Genomic DNA, 18,894 nt, shown 5'->3' on the forward strand with positions numbered 1-18,894 from the left:
ATATTTGTGATAACGTTTTTTAAATTTAACTTCACTATTTCCCTTTATTAATTCACTATAATTAAATGTAATTAAAGAACTGTCAGTTTTTTAAATATCAACAAACAAAAAAGCTATTATGAAAAAAAAAACATGTCCATTTATATTGGTAGTATTGACACAGGTTGGTATTCTATTTAATTTGAATTTAAATTCTCAAAAGTTAGAATTGTCAAAAGTTAGGATTGTCAAAAGTTAGAATTGTCAAAAGTTAGAATTGTCAAAAGTTAGAATTTTCAAAAGTTAGAATTTTCAAAAGTTAAAATAATCGAAAGTTAGAATTCTCAAAAGTTAAAATATTCGAATTACGCGCTAAACTATAACCAACATGTCAGCCTTAAAATTCCACAGTCGTAGAATTTGATTTATCAAATATTTTTAATGTATTATGCAATATTATTTATTTTAATATTCTCTTTACGAAATCATTAGGAAGCACTGATTAGTAAATTTTCAGGAAAATAAATTGATTATTAGAAATTAATATTTAAAAAGAAAATAGACTGTGCGTGGCGAACCTGCCAGCCATTTCCGCTATTTGCTTTGTCATGAGGTGACGTTTCGTTTACTACGTTTGCTTCAATCTTGACGGGTTTAAGGTGTGTTCTCGAAAAGCATTATTAAAAGTTCATTTTAATAATTAAAATTTAATAAACAATCAATACCAAAGGATTGTCTATTTTCCCAAATCGTACATAATTTATCGGGTGAATTAAAGTTTTTAGGTTAGAAAATCCTTGAAATCGAGGTGGATTTCATTGCACCTTGTCATTCAATTTTTTTTTAAAGAAGATTCTTGTGTATAGTGTTTAAATACCTTCTTTGGAGTCATGGGTTTGACTATCAGCAGTGTATTAACTCGACTATTTGGAAAAAAGCAAATGAGAATACTTATGGTTGGTCTCGATGCCGCTGGTAAGACAACCATACTTTACAAATTAAAATTGGGCGAAATTGTTACAACAATTCCAACAATTGGTTTTAATGTCGAAACCGTCGAGTACAAGAACATCTGTTTCACGGTATGGGATGTCGGTGGCCAAGATAAGATTAGACCACTTTGGAGGCATTATTTCCAAAATACCCAGGTAAATATATTTCGTTTATTTTTTTGTGGTTAGAATTGTTGACATTTGATTGTTTTATTTTTGAAATATAAAAAAATTAAAATATATAAAATAGAGATTGATTTCTATTTTTTTTTGTGTTTGTGTAATAGAAAATAGATGACGTGTTAAAATGTCAGTAATTTAACATTAATTAAAGTCATTAAGAATTGATATCTTTGCAGGGCCTTATTTACGTAGTCGATAGTAATGATCGAGAACGTATTAGTGAAGCGGAAAAAGAATTGGCTAATATGCTACAAGAAGATGAATTACGAGACGCGGTACTTTTGGTATTTGCCAATAAGCAAGATTTGCCAAATGCAATGTCAGCTACTGAATTGACGGATAAACTTGGTTTGAATTCAGTTCGTGGACGTCGTTGGTATATTCAAAGTACATGTGCAACTCAAGGACATGGTTTATATGAAGGACTCGATTGGCTTAGTAATGAACTCGCCAAAAAGTGATAAAATTCCATAAACTTCTCAGATAAATGCTTTCCAAGCTCTGGCTATTTCAGCGGGTGATACAAATGTTAAAATATCATTTTAAAAATTCGCTTTTAAAAGCCATGGCCTTTTAAAAAGAAAGAAAAAAAAAAAAAAAAAATTCTATGCTCTTTATCTCTCTCTCTTTTGGAGGGGATTTTTTTTTTCTCGTTATTAATGACTATCATTTATAGAGATAGGGAGATAAACGAGATTTATTAAATCTCAAAATACACGGAAAAATTAACTTTAAACCAAATAAATATGGTTAAAAATGCATTTTATTTTTCCGAATTTTTGAGAAAAACCTTCGTATATATCAACTCCGTTTTTGTATGATCTTTGTACATAAATTCGTACTGCAAAAACAATTATTAACGCCATCTTTTTTCTATACTTATCTAGAAGTATGTTGAATGTTTCAAGTATTTAATTTTTTTTTTTTGTGAATTGAAGTTTCATTCTTGGGGATCACAAAACAATTGTAATGACCAAAATCATTATTCTTTAAAAAAAAAAAAAAAAAAAAAAGTTGATGTAGTAATTATAAGGTGTCGTTTTTTTTTGGATTTAGTTTCATTTTTATGAAAATTGTCTTTTACATTTTAAGATATTAGTTTGTAAGTCTGAAAATAAACTACGAAATCGAGTTACTAGTCTTATATTTACAGAATTTTTTTTTTTTTGGCTGAAATATCCCTTTCACATTTTTTATAATGAAAAATTAATATTAGAATAATTGATAAGGCAAAAAATATTTGCAATTTACAAATTAATCTTGTACTTTATTTATAACTTTAATTATTGTACAAAACATGATGGAAGTACATTTTTTTTTTGCTTGTTTTTATACTGTCCATCGTATTTAAACTGTGCCTTAAAATTGTTCTATTCTTTTTTTTCGAATGATTTTTCTTATATAGCTCGTTATCTAAACAATACCTATTGAAACTACTAACATAATTTTCTAATTATGTACATGCACGCACTTGAACACACTAGGCACGCACGGATTTTAGTTAAAAAAAAAAAAAAAAAAAAAAATACAGAAGAAAATTTTTTTTGACCCTTCAACACAAAACTACATTTCTAAGTTTTTTTTTTCTTTTTTTTTTCTTATAAAATATATCTATATAATATACAACCGACGAAAAAAAAAAAAAATTTTCCCGATTCAATTTTAAATCTCATATTCGATTCCTGAGACTAAAATCAGAATATTCTTTTTTTTAACAAAAAATCGTATTTCCATTTTTTTTTTTTTTATCAAAAATTCGATTTTGAACACAGTTTTACAAAAAAAAAAAGTTAAATGCTTAAGAAAGTTTTGCAAAATTTAAATTCACTCAAATTAGTAATAGTCGATTGTTTTTGAGAAAAATTACTTCACCAGGAAATAAATACACTTATTTGATTTTTTTCTTTTTTTTTTGTTTTATATTATTATATTTTTAAATTATTTTCGTACCCATGTTTTATTTGAATGTTCAATGGCATTTTTTTCACCGAGGGCAGGAAATGTGTGATTTGACAAATGCGATTGAAGATCGGCGCTTCGCAATATTTGTCCGCATGTTGCGCATAATTCTAAATTTTTTATTTGGCCATTAACTTTTTTTTTATGTACCTTAAATAGTTCCTGTTGTTTTTTAATGTCCGGTAAAAGAACAAGAAGTTCGCTAAATACACTTTCAAATATTAATTCACCCATAACGGCATGACAACGTTCATAATAATCCTCGGCATTACAAAGATCCTGACGAAATAGTCCACTTATAAAACGAAATTCATCAATTAATTCTTGTTCCAATACTTGATTTACTTTATCAACAAGATTACGATTTCTCATTTGAAAATCAGGCGGTGTTATAAAGGGATAATTTTTATTTTGACAATCATTATCGGGAATAATTGAATAACTTTCACCTGAACTATTAGTGAATGTTAATCCATTATCGTTTTGTAAACGTTTTACATTATTTAATTTCACAAAAAATCCTGGCGGTGGTACTGTTGATGAAAATCCAGGTGGTGGATTTGTAAAACCTGGCGGTTTACTACTAGCGCTGCTTAATGATGGAAAATCAGAATTATTAAAACTATTGTTATTCGTTGAATTTAAACTATCGATCTTTAATTCCGATCGTTTTCTTTGGCTGGAATTTGTTGTTCCATTTTCAATATCAGAATTACTGAGACAAGATTCGGAACGCGAGGTATTGAGTTCGGATTTTTTTTTATTTTTCACTTCCTTTTTTGGTAATGTAAATTTTTGATCATTATTATCACTGTTTAATTCTTTTTTCGGTGATGTTTTCTTTTTTTCCATTGGATTCAATTTTTTTGTTAAATCATCCTTTTTTATGTTTTTATCTGTGGCGCATGATTTTGGTGTGTCAATTGTATTTCCATTTTGTTTTACTTTTTTCTTTTTTGCTTTACCTTTCGTTGCGTCACTTGTACTTTTTGCTGTATCAGAAGCCTGAAAGAAAAATTTTAAAAATTAGTTTAATAAGAAAAAAAGGGAAAAAAATAGAAATTATTTCACCTGTGTTGATGTTGGCGGAGGTGGTTCCCACGATGAACTGGAGGAAACAATTGAAATAGTTGATTGTTTATTGTATTTGGACGATTTTAATAGAGTGGGAAAATCTTCGCCTGAATTAATCGTAGGTGGTGAAGTGGCAAGTGGTGCAGGTGCAACTTTTTTTGATTTTGGTGTAACGGCAGGTTTAACACAAGTGATTTTTGTCCATTGTGAAGTATTTGAATTACTTGTTGATGGTTCAGCGCGACCAAGTGCAGGGAATTCAGAATCTCTCGATGATGTTGGTCTAATTCGAATATTAGTGCCATTTGCTTTATGATTCACGTGAATTGAAACATTTGTTGGTGCTGAATTTTGTTGACGTTGCGCTCCAATTGAAGCATATTTATTTGTACTTGAAACGCTAAAGTTGACTGTTTTTGAAATTCCACTATTACTTGGTTCGGGTCCCAAAACAGGGAAATTCTCATCTGTAATTTCCAATGGTTGTCGTAATGTACTGCGAATTGTGACATTACCACGACCTTTTGATTTACCCATATTGGGAATAATTGGCGCCGAATTCCCAAGACTTGGAAATTGTTCAGTACTTTGAACATCAACCAATGGTTGTTGAACATACATTTCCTGTGGTAAATAATCACCACCAACTGCGCCAGCATCTTGTTCACGTGAATTCCAATCTTGTTCTCTTAAATTTCTCGATGACGGTGGACCCATTCCACGTCGATAACGATTATCAGCTCTTGGCGCCAATGTAAATTCCAATTCAAGTGTTCGCGCTTGTTTTGCCGCCGCTTTTCCCATTTGTCGTCCATGAATTGTTGCTTTATGAGCTTTTAAATCGATATTCGATCTAAAAACACTTGTAAATTTCTCCTCAGCACATGTTCCTTCTTCACAAAGAAAATGTTCATGACGAAAATGCTCCCTGAGATAATCATATGAACTGTAATATTGATGAAGACCATCGGCGTCACAATAATGGCAGTATAAATGATCTCTTCTTAAATGTCGATATAATTCATCATTATCCATATAACGTTTTACACAAAATTTACATTGTGGATGACCCTTGTGACTTTTATCATCTAAATCACCCTTTATAAGATGTTGATTCAATTCATGTCTCGAGTAAGAGCGTCTTTCATGGGAAAATATCTGTAATAAATTAAAAAAAATTCATAATTAAAAATTATTTTAATAGAAATTATTTTAATAAAATAAAAATTAATACCTTTAAATTGTCGACACAAAGTTCACAAAAGAATCGATCGTGTCTTCGTCGCATATGATCGTTTAAACTAGTAAAACTACTAAAGACTTGTCTCTCGGGACATATTGAGCAACTGTGAGCTAATAGCTCAGTGAATCTCTCTTGAATTTCGAGATTTTCAAAAAATATATTATATCTCTCGTCGACCAATGGTCCTTTACGAAGATGTCGAAATGGCTTTTGTTCACGTGTAAATACAACTTTTGGTAAATCCTGACGACAAATTGGACATTCATTTTGTTGACAAAGTACACGCATTCGTGTACTACATTCATAACAAACGGGATGTTCACACATTCCAATACTGAAGATGTTGACATTTTTGTAACATACAATACACGTGTTACTGCCAAAACTATCGTTTCCTTTTGACATTTTTTTTTTGTTTTTTTTTTTTTTTTTGCTTTGTTGAAAAAATCTCAATAAATATAATACGATAAACGAGCGTCAACAAATTATATTTTAATACATTTTTCTCTTCAAAGTGTTTAAAAAATTCTTTATAATTGACTTGTAAATAATTTTTTTTTTGATAAACCTGAAAAACGAAAATAATTTTGTTATAAAATAAAAATAAGGAAGCTTAAGGCTTAATTTGCGTTTCAAATATTGTTATGAGTTATGACAAGTTAACAAAATTAAAGATATAATTTGAACATTTTGTACTCGTTGAAAAGCATTTTTAAAAAAATTAATGAAATATCTTGTTTTGAAATTAAAGAAAATAGAAAACTATTTTTAACAAAAGAAACAAAAAATTTTTTTTTTTACATCATGTGTTCCGTAATTCATAATATGCATATCATGTTAAGTAATATGTGAAATACCAATGCAATTGAAAGAATTAATTGAAAATGAATAAACTTACTGTTGTTTAAATATTCTTCAAGGATGCCAAATATATTCTGTCTTGTGATGATTTTTAAAGTATTATTTGATCCCAAAATAGCTATACATTTATGAAAATTGGCAACAAACAGATGGTGAACTATCCGTACTCGTGAAGGTTATCACGATATCGTTTTCATAAAAAAAAACTATATATATATACTGTAATCAAACAACTTCTCACATGACATGCATCGTATTCCTTCCAGTTATCATAAGCTTCTTTTAATTTAAAATTTCAGACACGTCACGAATTAAATTTACTATTCCAAAAATTATTTCTGTGATTGCAATAGTAAAGCCTAAAATCCTTGTAGAACGGAAGTTATCGGAACTACATGTGTGTAGTGATTTGATACTTTTTTCGTAACTTCCTGGCGCCAAATTTAGAAAATGTTTAAAAAAAATATTACATTTTTTTTACAGATATAATAATAATTTATTTTTAAAAATTTAGTTATTAATTTATTAACAAAACATTAGAAAAAGTGTTTAAATATTAACAAAAAAAAAGTTGTTATGTCGTTTTAACAATTCAGTCAACCAATTAGAACGTCGAGAATGATACGTTACATACGTTATATACGTTTATATAATCTGACATAACCTTAAAATTTACATGCAATTGACATTTGACGTTTCAATGTCAAGAATGTTTGTAATTTTTTTTTCTTTTATAAACAAAACAAATACAGAATAATTTCATCAATAAGTAAATAATTTATGCAATAATTGAGTTTTCTTTTAGCAGATTAAGTATTTTTATAATATTCAAGTTACTCAGAAATATGTTTACAAATTAAAGCGGTTACAAGGGAAACCATGGATGCAACTCCAAGTTGTGTTTCCTTCTCCTTCCAGTTTCAACTTTTTTATTACAAAACCAACCAACTCTATTGACTCATAGAAAGAACAGATTCAGATACGAAAGAGAACAATTTCTACGCTTTATTCCGTTGTAAACCATGATTTAATACAGAAACAACTTGTTACACTTTCCAATGAAAGTTTGTAATACAACTGTCAAGCGACACATGTGCTTCACATATAGTGGGATAAATTATTTAATTTAATTATTTATATATAACATTTAATTTATATTCACTATTCAAAATGATTGTCGACAGAGGTTTTATAAATGTACTAATTTTAAGTACAGGATTTATGTTGGTATTTTCGGCTTTTCAAACGATGGGTACAATAGAGGTAAGTTTTTTATTTAAATTGATTGTTATAATTATTATTTTCTGTTTGTCGTTTATTCACTTGTTTATAAAACAAAACATGATTATAAATTTTCTATTCTTCATTAGAAACAGATTTTTAAATGACACATTGTTGCATATACATATATCTTACAATTTCCTGTATTTCTTTTGTTTTTAATAAGTTTTTATATAACAATAAAAGTCGATTTAATTTATCAATTGCATTTAATGAATCATTAAAATAATTAAAAAGATTTAAAAATTGTAGCATTTTTTATAAATTTTATGTAAAAGAAAATTATATTAAAATAAAAATTTTTTTTTCCTGTGGAATCAATTTGGTGATAAATTAGTTTCAAGATTAGGTATCTATATCAAACAATATGCCAATGTCGAATGATTGAGAAATATGCAAGAATTCGCGTTAAAATAATGAAAAAAAATAAAAATATTGCACTTTTAATTGTTGGAAATATTTGTACATTTTAATGATATTTAAAAATGTTATTTTTAAAAAAATTTCTGTTTAGAGGAAAAAATAGTCCCATAAAATTTAATGAACAAAGTTTTATAGGATAATAAAAGAAAAAATTAAAAATACCGTATTTTATGTAATGATTTATTATTTTCAAGTCTGACTATTTTTAATAGTTTCTGTTTTGTAACAGAAATTTAAAAAACAAAAATTCAGAATTAGAATATAAACTCAAATGTAATTTATGTATACAAATGTATATACATCATTGGTATGTTTTAAACGAACTACTTTTATAGGAACAGTTTCAAAAACTGAATTAATTACATGATTTCACGAAAGAGAGATTCTGATTTCTTTGCATTTTTTATGGGAACTTATAAAACCGGTTATCTTTAATTTTTAATTTTTAAAATTAAATTAAAAAATTATAATTTAAATATTTGTTAAAAGAATAATTAACTGTTTATGAGGAGTTAATAATAAACATATGGAAATTTAAATTCATTTTAAAAAAGAATGAGAAGATTATAGACTAGCTGCAAATTCGGTCTCAGATATTTTCCCCTTTGTATAGATGTTTTATGAATACGTTGCTTCCTTATTATAGGTTGTTAACAGTTAATCTGTTTTTTTTTTTATTTTGATACGAGACATGTTTGATAATTAGTTACTATTCTTTAAAAAAAAATATATATAATAAGCGCATATTTGAGCTAGTTGTATAAAATAATTAATATGTACAATACATTTTTTTATTTTTACTATTACTAATTATTTAATTAATATTCCAATTGTATATTGCCTTAATACAATTATAATATATATTTAAATTTAATAATTATCGCAATAAAGTATTAGAGCTTTTTTAAAAACACTTTTACTTTCATTTGAATATTTTTAAAGAACTTGAATTAATTATTTATACAAATCAGGCGGGAATTGATATACATCAAAAAATGATATATTTAATATTTGTTGATTATATTTTTAATATAAACGAAAAGTATATAATTTTTTTTTCTTCGGAATATCAATTCAGCTTGTAAAGTAGAAAAGAAAGCAAATGATAAGGTCTACTTATTTTATTTCGTCATTGATTTCTGCAAATAAGATAAATAAAAATGCATGTATAAGAAAGATTTGTTCTTAATATTAAAATAATTAAGTAAATTAAATTTTATGAATAGAAAAAATATTTGTATTTTAAAAAAAAATAAAAGAAAATACAAAATTATTCTATACCAGAAAACATAATATTTTCAAAAGCAAATTTTAATAAAATTAAAATAAATTTATTATCTCTTAATATTATAATAAAAAATAAAATTTTCATTTGAACTTTCTTTATATCATGAAAAAAAAAAATTTAATTACTATTCGATTATTATTACTTGTATTTTCTTTTAAATTATTTTTAAATACATTTATTTATATATTAAAGTCATAAATATAATATAAGAAAACACATGTGGCCTGAATAATTAAAGTAATTATTGGTGTCTTATCGACCTCCTTTTCAAGATAGTCGTATCAATTTGCAATAAAGTAAATAAAAATTATTTATTATTTTTTAAATGTATAAAACTAGTACAATGTAACACTTAACAAATTATAATTTCTTTTTGACAAAAGTAATTTAATTTTTATTTTTATTTTTTTTTTATTTTAAACTATTACTATTTTTACATAAACATTTTTTGAAATTAATAAATTATAATTACTTAACGATAAATTATTAAAAATCTCCATCTAATGTTAATTATTTAATTTAATGGTTTAAATATATTATTGCATATGTATATTTTAATCAATTCAGTGATGCATCTGTTTTTTCTTTTTCGATTGAAATGTTATCAGCTTTTCTTCACACGATAAACAATAATGCAATAAATAATCTTTTCAAAAATTTATAAAAGCAAAAAAAAAAAAAAAGAGGAAAATTCGAAATTGATAAAAATATAAAAATTTCTGTTCTAATTTACTGTAAAATTAATTGTTTTTCTATCATGTGGATTTTTTTTTTTTTTTTTTAAAGAGATTACAATGCGGGTGTTGAGGTATTTTTCATGATATTAATAATTTTTAATTACGAAAGGACAGGAATTTACTGATCCTCTTATGAAATCCAGGTTATTGGTTTTATAATCCATGAAGATAAATAATTCTCAATTGACTTAATATTGATAACGAATAATAGACATTTTTTAATTAAAGGAAATATTTCTTTTTTTATTTTCTAACGATTACAAAATAATTATTTAATTAGCAAATTAGTTTTTAAATATATTTTTTTCTCTGCTGTATTTTAGAAAACAATTTTTTTTTTTTTTAATTGACGTTATTTTGATATATTTTTTTTTTGGCAATTTTTAAAGACATTTTCTTTACTCAATTGTATTATTTTATTTTTTATTATTATTATTTAAATCAATATTATTTTTAAAGTGATCATTATTTGTTTTCCTCAACAGTTGAATTTTAATATAATCGTTATTTTAATTTTAATAATAATAAATTATTTAATTCTAAAAATTAGTTACTAATTAAATATTTTCTTGAATTAACATTTCATTTCAATTTTTTAGCCCTCGGTTTTGGAAAGTATTCACAAGGAAGATCCAACGTTCACAGGAAAAGGATATACGAGTTTAGCGATAATTTATGCAGTATTTGCATCCTGTAATTGGTTAGCGCCATCGTTTATATCATTAACTGGACCAAGAACAACAATTATTACCGGTGCATTTTGCTATATATTTTTTATAGCAACATTCCTTTGGCCATCAACAAATCTTCTCTATATTGCATCGGCACTTGTTGGTATTGGTGCAGCATTAATATGGACCGGTCATGGTCAATATCTCACGGAAAATAGCGATGTTGAAACAATGACACGTAATGCTGGATTATTTTGGGCAATTTTTCAACTCTCTTTATTTGGCGGTAATCTTTGTGCATTTTTTGCCTTCACCGAAGTGGAAATACAAGAATCAAAAAGAAGAATTGTCTTTCAAGTATTGACAAGTCTTGCCGTGATTGGTGGTGGTGTTTTATTATTAATGAAAAGTCCACCGCAAAATTTTGTTCTTGGCGAAGCTGAAGGTGTATCAAGTGCCGATAAAGAATTACGAATTCCAGAGAAACCAAAAGAAAAACCATTAATGGCTGCATGGCATGCAATTAGAGATGCATTTGTATTATTTATAACACCGCAAATTTTATTATTGTCATTGACATTTATTTATACGGGACTTGAACTTACATTTTTCTCATCGGTTTATTCGTCGAGTATTGGATTCACTGAGGGAATGGGCGAATCAAGAAAAAGATATATTCCATTATCAGGTATTTGCATTGGAATTGGAGAAGTTCTTGGTGGTGCAATTTTTGGAATTCTTGGGACAAAACGAACGAAATCATTGTCCGGTTGGCCAGTTGTTGGAGCGGGATTTATTATGCATTTATTTGTTTTTCTTATCACTTTACTAAATTTGCCGAATAATGCTCCCTTTGAGGTAATTATAATTTATAAAATTTATTAAAACAATTTTGAATTTATTATATAATAGAGTAAATATGATTTATAGAAAAATAATTAATATTTTAATTTTAGGATACAAATGATGTTGGATTTATAAATCCCTCGCCAGCGCTTGCTCTGGTTGGAAGTTTTGTTCTTGGCTTTGGTGATGCATGTTTCAATACTCAAATTTATTCACTTCTCGGTGTTCTCTATTCAAAGGAAAGTGCTCCGGCATTTGCACTTTTTAAATTTTGTCAATCAGTAGCAGCAGCCATTAGCTTTTTCTACAGTACATACATTGGTTTACATTTACAATTAGTGATTTTATTCTTGACAGTGATATTGGGAACTGGAGCTTTTTGCATTGTTGATTTAAGGAATAAAAGAGCCCAAAACGCTATGCAATCTGTGATAGACACAACACAATCGGAAGAATCGTGTGTCAGTGATTAATATATTATATATACTTTTCATAAGAAAGTAAACAAAATTTTAAAAACTAAAGCAATAATTCAAAATAGTTTTCAAATTATTGAAAACAAATATGATACTCGATATATTGCTGTTAATTATCTCGAGATTACAAGCAAGTTTTGTATATAAAAAGCAATATTTTTAAAGAAACGTTTTTTTTTTTATATAAATAAGTAAATGGAATATAATTTCCATTTAAAATTTAATTATTTGAGTTTAAAGATAATTATATTATTATGCATTTAAATTTAATATAATGTCCATCATCGTAAATATTCGAATCAAAATAATTTCATTTTTTTTTTTTAATTTTTTTAACTCGTGAAATACATTCCTTAGGTTCTTTTCATGAATTAAAAAAAAATATAACGTAAAGTAAAAGTAGTTAACACTAGGAATGATATTTCTGCATTTTCATGTATATATTTTCTTTGACTGCTCATTGTAAAAACAAAAATTTTTACTTCGTAGTTAGTAAATGTAACTTTGTAATTTAAAATGTAATTAATGAGTAGATGCACAATTTTTAAAGTTAAAAAAACTTTATTGCATTTATCAAGTTTTATTTAATAATGTCACTGATGCACGAAATTTTCCATTTTAGTTGTATTCAACTTGCAATATTTTTAACTAATTAATTAGCAATTGAATCGTCACTAATTAGTAATTGAATCTTTACTAATTAATTAGTTATTTAAAAGATGCCAAAAGTATAACAAAAAAAAAAATAAAACTTCCAATATAAATAAAGAAGTAAACAGCAATGCGAAATTGTATATATATATATAAATGAAGAATTATTTTGATTGTATTTTTAAAAAAATAACGCAAAAATTGTAAAATTTTAATGATATTACAATAATTGTAAAATTGAAACTAGTGAAATTATTTTTTAACTTTCTGAATGATTTTTACATTCTTTTTTTTTATTTATTTTTCTAAAATAATTTTTTTATTAAAACAAAAGTGAATAAAAATTTGAAATTGTACAATTTGTAAAAAAAAATTTATACAATTTTTTAAATCTAGAATTTATGTTTTTCATATTCATATTTAGATAACGATAAACATATAATATAGAAATATTGCTCAATTGTTATTAACTTAAAGGAATAGATTAAACAAATTGTGTTCATTTATAACAATTATTTGTTTAAATAGTTTTCTTATGTTAATGTTATCACGATATTGTATATGTATAAATGTTTATTATGAGGAAGAGAAAGAAAATTTTTTGGTGATGGAAAATAAATTTATATATATTTTTAATATTACATTTATATATTGTAATTTCTGTTATATTTTAATAATTTTATCCTAAATTTATTAATGTCAATTAAACAAAAAAAAAAAAAAAAAAATGATACTAAGTAATCTAAGAATTGATAAAATATTAATTTTTATTAAATAAACAATTAGTAAAATTAATTTAATGCACAATTTTGGTCATAAAAAATAAAAATATTTTTTCAACTAGGTAAATTCAAAAATTATATATTTTATTTAATTTTTGAAATATTTGAATTTTCTCACAAGCGGTATATACAAATTCAGTTTTGGTATATAAGGAGAAAGTGCCGACATCTTCAAAGGAAATGAGGAAAAACTTTTTCATGATTTTCCATGGATGCAACCATTATTATGGGACGTAATTCTGATCCTTTTTATAATTTTTTTTTTTTTTTTATTTTTAATGTTAAATATAAATAATTTTTTTAAAAAAAGTGAAACATTTTTAAACTGTTTTGATTTTAAATTTAATTGGAAGCAGCACTGTCGTTTTAAAATATTGCGCGGTAAAAAAATTTAAATTAAAAATTTTAATTTTATCCTTCTCTGAATTAGAAAAAAAAAATCGACTTTGTAAGCTTATTGATCTTTATAAATATAACGAATACGGGAATATTCACTTTTATGGCACTTCTAAAGAATTTTTTTTAAAGAATTTAAACCTGTAGGACAAGTTTTATCTATTCTCGAATGAAATGACAGGTTTATCGAGGTGAACAAGAATTTCGTTAATTCTTTTTCCTTCCAAAAATAACTGAACATATTTGAATAAGAATTCTTCTTATTTATTGAAAATTTTATTATTTTAATTACTGTTATTATTATTGTTTTTAACTATACTGTAAATTTGAAGCTAAATAAGTTGTAAATTAAGCAGAATTTGAAAATTACTTAATAAATTAATAGTAATTGATTTATCAATTAGTGTAATTCTATATTTATCAATCACAGTTCATTTCATTGTTAATTTATCCTTTTTTTTTTGTTAAAGAACACATTTTCCTTGATTTTGCATACACCATTCAGGTTGCAATGTATCACAATTGATTCCTTTTTTAATTAAACGTTCACGATGTCTTAAAAGTCTTTGCTCGGCAGATCTCCAACTTGATTCTGGATTTGTCCAAAGTCTTTCGGCTAATGCCGCAGCTCTTGGCCAAAATTTCATGTCCAACGATGAACTATCCACTTGTTCTGACCATAAAGCTGCTTCAGCTCCTATTAAAATTTCATATTTCCAAATTAATAATAAAAAAAAAATTGTATAATCAAAATAGAAAAAAAATGTTTAGAAACAATAAATTAAAAAATACTAAAAAACATATGAACAAATCAAGCAAAAATCTAAACATAAAAATAGCAATAGATTTCAATTTTTTTTCTTTTTACATAATATAAATATGTAAATTTTAAAGTGGAATAAATTAAGAATTACCGAGAACTAATTCTCTTTTTTCAGCCGTAACTGATTGATTAGCGAGAATTTTATATGGCGAATTATCATAAACGAGTTGCCAACCTTTGTAAGGTGAACACCAATTATTACCTTCTCCAACCCAAGAGCTAAATCTGAATAAAAATATATAAATTATACCTTTTTTTACGATTTTTAATAAAAAAAAAATAGTTGCAATAACTAAAAATATTCCAATTTAATTGTCTATAAAAAAAAAAAATTTCCAAACTCACCCACAATCCAAATAAAGAGCATCATAATTTGAAAAAATAATACGTAAATTTTTATCCAATAATCGTTTAATTGTTGAATCAAATTTATCCGTCCAAATTTGTACGATATATTTCTTTGGATCTAAATAATCGATATTCTCCTCATTTGTCAAATCACTTGTCCAAAGAATAGCGGGTAATTCTTTGCCATTATTTACTTTTGTCACTAAATTATATGCTCGATCTTGAAAATGTTTCCAAAGTTTAAAAAAATTTTTCTTATCTCTCGTCCAACCTTGGGATTCCATCCAATTGCCAATAGACTCCGAAGAATTCCAACAATTTATATTTATTTCATCGCCACCCATGTGAAATATATCGGGACGAAAAGCTTTCAAAAAATCTTTATAGATTCCTTCTAAAATCTCATACATTCTTTCACTGATTGGATTCAATTGTCCGCAAGGTGGTTCAACACAATAATTATTCCACGGTTCTGCATTAAAGCAAACAACAGCGTCGCCTTCAACCTATTTTAAATAAATTTCTATTAAAAAATAATTATTATTTCTATTAATAATTAATATTCTAATAATTATTATTTTATTTAAATAATTAATTAGAGGAGAAAAATATGACTCACCCATTGCCAACCCTCGCCAACGTGAGCGGGAGCATCAAATTCCGGTAAAATTCGAACACCATTAAGAAGTCCAAATTCAATAATTTCTTTCACATCATTATCGGTATAAATTTTCTCACGACTATAGGCTCCGTATTGCGAAAATTTTGGCCATGTTTTGCTGACAATTGGAAAACTGTGCGAATCCGTTATATGCCAATGTAGTGTATTTAATTTCGACATTCCCATACCGGAGATAGTTCGTAAAATTGAATTTTTATCCATGAAATTTCGACTTGAATCCAATAATAGTCCACGATAGGGAAACGCTGGTTTATCTTTGATAAGAGCAGATGATAAAATATGAATTTCATCTCGCAAATCATCCAAAACTATTAATTGAGACAATGTTTCCAAACCATGACGCGCTCCAAAATAGTTATTTGCAGTTATCATTGCGAATATCTAAAAAAATAGAAAACAATTTTTTTTTAAATAAATTACATTTATAAAAAATAAAAATTTTATTTACATATAATTATTTAAGTTTTATTAAATAAAAAACTTTACGATTAATTAAACATTTAATATATAATTAACGAATTGATTTTTTATAATAAAATTTTGCAAATTATTCCCTCGTAATGAATAATTTATCATTTCTTGTTTACCTTCTTTTCTTGGCTCTCTGACAAATGTAAAGTGTAGGATTCATCAGTGTCGAGTGTCATAAAAGTATCATCGGATTCAATTTCAAAATTAACAATTAACGTTTGACCAGTTTCTTTTTTTTTTACAAGACGATTAATATTTTCCTTGAGATTAAAAAAATTTTGATTTAAAAGTTCTCCTACTGGTGTATTTAATTTAATACCAACAATTTTTATTTTCTCTGGATTCAACGCAACTGTACGTGAATCCATTGAATAATGTTTTGTCGGTTTTGGCCAAACAATACCATCGCCACATATTAATTGACAAGTTGATAATGATTTTGGATTAGTGATATTTGATGTTAATGATGATTTTTGACAAAATCCCGCTTTGCATTCGTAGTGCCATGGACTGAAATGGAAAAAAAATAAAATTCACTTTACAACCAAAGGAATACATGAGAATAATAATTTACTTTCACCTTTCACAACATAAAAGCCTACTTTTAAACTTGAATAGATTTTATTAAAATTATTAATATTTTTTTTGTAAATAATTATCAAAATTCAAATTTTATCAATTTGTTAAAAATAAATAAATATTGAAAATAACAAGTTTTGGTTATTTAAATAATTATAAAGAGAACATAAATATTTAAAGAAAATAATTTAAATTACTTTTTAAAAATATAATTTTAAAAAATTGGATTTTATCAATAAATAAATAAATTGAAAATAACAAATTCTAGTCATTATTTAATAATAATAATAAAGTGTACAACATAGAAATATTTAAAGAAAACAAAATTATTCTTACCTAAGAAATTCTGCATTGTTGACAATAAATAATTGTGATGAGAGAAGCGTAAATAAAAAAAACATCCCGCCAGTGATAATCAACATTGCGACTGAACGTTGAGAAAATTTCAGCCTTTTTAATCGAAACATCATTCTCCCACTTTTTAGTTCGAAGGAGAAGAGAAAGAGAGAGTGAAAGGAGGGGAAACGGTGGGTTTATAATTTCATTTTACAAGAAATTGTACCAAACACTTTAACTCCAATAATAAACTTAAGAAACTGAATGCACACAACAAAAAAAGGAAATGTAATTGTCAAGATAACATTCATATTCAAGATAAGTTGACACATTGATTATAAAGACATGCATTCATTATTTTTGAATGAATTTTCAGGTTTATATCTATAACTAGATATCCCCTTTAAAAAAATTATTTATTAAATAAAAAATGAAATAATTTGAAAATATAATAATTATTATATATAATTAAAATTAAATACGTTTAAAAAAAAACGTCTCGTTTCTTATTCACCACCAAAACAAATAAAAAACAATTTTGTTGAAAATGTAAATAAAATTAAAAGCTTATCAATGAAAACAGGTTTTTTTTTTAATGTCTAAATTTAGAACAACTGTTAAATTTTTAATATCTCTTATTATTAAATTCTTAAATTAAGAAATTCGAACGAGAATTAATCATTAAAAAATATCAATTATATTATTATTATTGAATTATCAATAACAAATAGCATATAAATTAAAGTGTAGAATATTTAATTTGAAATAAAATCTAAAAATACTTAATTTATTCATCGCCGCGAATTGCTCGATATTTCGCCAATTCATTAGGAAGAACTCGATTGAATTCCACTAGTAAATTTGCCTTCAATTTCCTGTAGCCATCAATTTTACCTTTGACTTCTTCATTTTTTGCTAGTGCCCGTTCAATGCAATCTTTTGTATAAAGTTGTGGATTTTTACCCTGATCGATGTAACTATAAAAAAAAAATTATCAATTCTTATAAAAGTTGTATTTTTTTTATTTATTTATTAGTATTCATAATAAATTGTGGTCCATTTTAATAATTTAATAAAAAAAAAATTATTACTTACTCAAAGACTTCTAATGGAACGTGAACATCTTTAACTTGAGATTTCAATTTGTCAATTTCTTGCAAACCAGTAACAATTCCCTGTCTGTTATAAATATTGTCAATTAATTTTTTTTTAAACACACGCAAAAATATTAGTAATAAATTTTCTAAATTATTTTGATTTTATTCAACAAATTACAATTTAAAAATGTTTCACTATTAGAAATTGAAAGAGAAAACGTTAAATAGAAAGTATAACAAAAATAAAATAAAATCGAATGTTAGGTTATGATTTATTAATCAAAAACCTTCTAAAGGAATTAGTTATTTTTGTAAAAAAAAAAAGTAGATAACAATTATAAATTGTTCATGAAAAGGAAAAACAATACTTCGTTTAATAAACAATGATTTGGTTATTACGAAAATGATATGCGTGAAATCATAAAGATAACAATTAAAACTGTTTTTAAATCGAAAAAAAAAACTTACATTTTTTGATTCAGTACATTTTGTCCTTGTGGTTGAAAATCACTTACAACTATTCTAGTTAATCTCATATTTTCTATAAATAATTCTAATTTTAATTCCAAATCTTCCAGTGGGGATGCCATTTTTTGGTGATGTTTACAATTTTTGGTTTTCTAACCTACAAAATCACTGTACTACTGTCATGAAGTTAGTCTAAAAACATGTTAGCCAACATTAAAGTTTATGGTCTTTCGACATTAGCGCTTCAT

At 25.5% G+C, this 18,894-nt stretch overlaps 5 protein-coding genes across 5 annotated transcripts; 2 read left to right on the top strand and 3 right to left on the bottom strand.

Moving 5' to 3' along the window:
* Window positions 1–494: 494 nt before the first annotated feature.
* Window positions 495–2,300, top strand: LOC127289844 (ADP-ribosylation factor 2). The gene is made up of 2 exons (XM_051318054.1): window positions 495–1,127; window positions 1,331–2,300. The coding sequence occupies exons 1-2, from the start codon at window positions 870–872 to the stop codon at window positions 1,613–1,615; spliced, it is 543 nt and encodes a 180-aa protein (XP_051174011.1). The 5' UTR covers window positions 495–869; the 3' UTR covers window positions 1,616–2,300.
* Window positions 2,301–2,400: 100 nt separating this feature from the next.
* Window positions 2,401–6,689, bottom strand: LOC127289831 (E3 ubiquitin-protein ligase ZNF598). Its single transcript, XM_051318029.1, has 4 exons — window positions 6,329–6,689; window positions 5,422–5,998; window positions 4,185–5,345; window positions 2,401–4,118 (listed from the first exon to the last, which is right to left on the bottom strand). Exons 2-4 carry the CDS (start codon window positions 5,833–5,835, stop codon window positions 3,093–3,095), a joined length of 2,601 nt encoding a protein of 866 aa, XP_051173986.1. The 5' UTR covers window positions 5,836–5,998; window positions 6,329–6,689; the 3' UTR covers window positions 2,401–3,092.
* Window positions 6,690–6,961: 272 nt separating this feature from the next.
* On the top strand, window positions 6,962–12,898 carry LOC127289839 (UNC93-like protein MFSD11). The gene is made up of 3 exons (XM_051318044.1): window positions 6,962–7,554; window positions 10,620–11,549; window positions 11,648–12,898. Exons 1-3 carry the CDS (start codon window positions 7,462–7,464, stop codon window positions 12,008–12,010), a joined length of 1,386 nt encoding a protein of 461 aa, XP_051174001.1. The 5' UTR covers window positions 6,962–7,461; the 3' UTR covers window positions 12,011–12,898.
* Window positions 12,899–14,084: 1,186 nt separating this feature from the next.
* LOC127289836 (chitooligosaccharidolytic beta-N-acetylglucosaminidase) lies at window positions 14,085–17,442 on the bottom strand. Its single transcript, XM_051318039.1, has 6 exons — window positions 17,082–17,442; window positions 16,283–16,676; window positions 15,633–16,076; window positions 15,011–15,519; window positions 14,757–14,890; window positions 14,085–14,539 (listed from the first exon to the last, which is right to left on the bottom strand). The coding sequence occupies exons 1-6, from the start codon at window positions 17,213–17,215 to the stop codon at window positions 14,307–14,309; spliced, it is 1,848 nt and encodes a 615-aa protein (XP_051173996.1). The 5' UTR covers window positions 17,216–17,442; the 3' UTR covers window positions 14,085–14,306.
* Window positions 17,443–17,698: 256 nt separating this feature from the next.
* Window positions 17,699–18,820, bottom strand: LOC127289845 (mediator of RNA polymerase II transcription subunit 10). The gene is made up of 3 exons (XM_051318058.1): window positions 18,647–18,820; window positions 18,177–18,260; window positions 17,699–18,058 (listed from the first exon to the last, which is right to left on the bottom strand). The coding sequence occupies exons 1-3, from the start codon at window positions 18,766–18,768 to the stop codon at window positions 17,869–17,871; spliced, it is 396 nt and encodes a 131-aa protein (XP_051174015.1). The 5' UTR covers window positions 18,769–18,820; the 3' UTR covers window positions 17,699–17,868.
* Between the last annotated feature and the right edge of the window lie 74 nt (window positions 18,821–18,894).

This window comes from Leptopilina boulardi, unplaced genomic scaffold, assembly GCF_019393585.1.
Source record: "Leptopilina boulardi isolate dan_hultmark-lab unplaced genomic scaffold, ZJU_Lbou_2.1 LbouV2_51, whole genome shotgun sequence".
NCBI lineage: Eukaryota > Metazoa > Arthropoda > Insecta > Hymenoptera > Figitidae > Leptopilina > Leptopilina boulardi.

Coding starts and splice junctions, on each gene's coding strand:
- LOC127289836 (XM_051318039.1), bottom strand. CDS start 17,215: ATGATGTTTCGATTAAAAAGGCTGAAATTTTCTCAACGTTCAGTCGCA. Junction 16,077..16,282: donor CAGAGAGCCAAGAAAAGAAG/GTAAACAAGAAA, acceptor CTATTTTTTTAG/ATATTCGCAATGATAACTGC. Junction 14,891..15,010: donor GCTCTTTATTTGGATTGTGG/GTGAGTTTGGAA, acceptor ATTTTTATTCAG/ATTTAGCTCTTGGGTTGGAG.
- LOC127289839 (XM_051318044.1), top strand. CDS start 7,462: ATGATTGTCGACAGAGGTTTTATAAATGTACTAATTTTAAGTACAGGA. Junction 7,555..10,619: donor AAACGATGGGTACAATAGAG/GTAAGTTTTTTA, acceptor TCAATTTTTTAG/CCCTCGGTTTTGGAAAGTAT. Junction 11,550..11,647: donor CGAATAATGCTCCCTTTGAG/GTAATTATAATT, acceptor TTTTAATTTTAG/GATACAAATGATGTTGGATT.
- LOC127289831 (XM_051318029.1), bottom strand. CDS start 5,835: ATGTCAAAAGGAAACGATAGTTTTGGCAGTAACACGTGTATTGTATGT. Junction 5,346..5,421: donor TTTGTGTCGACAATTTAAAG/GTATTAATTTTT, acceptor AATTTATTACAG/ATATTTTCCCATGAAAGACG. Junction 4,119..4,184: donor CTCCGCCAACATCAACACAG/GTGAAATAATTT, acceptor TTTTTCTTTCAG/GCTTCTGATACAGCAAAAAG.
- LOC127289845 (XM_051318058.1), bottom strand. CDS start 18,768: ATGGCATCCCCACTGGAAGATTTGGAATTAAAATTAGAATTATTTATA. Junction 18,261..18,646: donor AATGTACTGAATCAAAAAAT/GTAAGTTTTTTT, acceptor TATTTATAACAG/ACAGGGAATTGTTACTGGTT. Junction 18,059..18,176: donor GTTCCATTAGAAGTCTTTGA/GTAAGTAATAAT, acceptor TTTTTTTTATAG/TTACATCGATCAGGGTAAAA.
- LOC127289844 (XM_051318054.1), top strand. CDS start 870: ATGGGTTTGACTATCAGCAGTGTATTAACTCGACTATTTGGAAAAAAG. Junction 1,128..1,330: donor ATTATTTCCAAAATACCCAG/GTAAATATATTT, acceptor ATATCTTTGCAG/GGCCTTATTTACGTAGTCGA.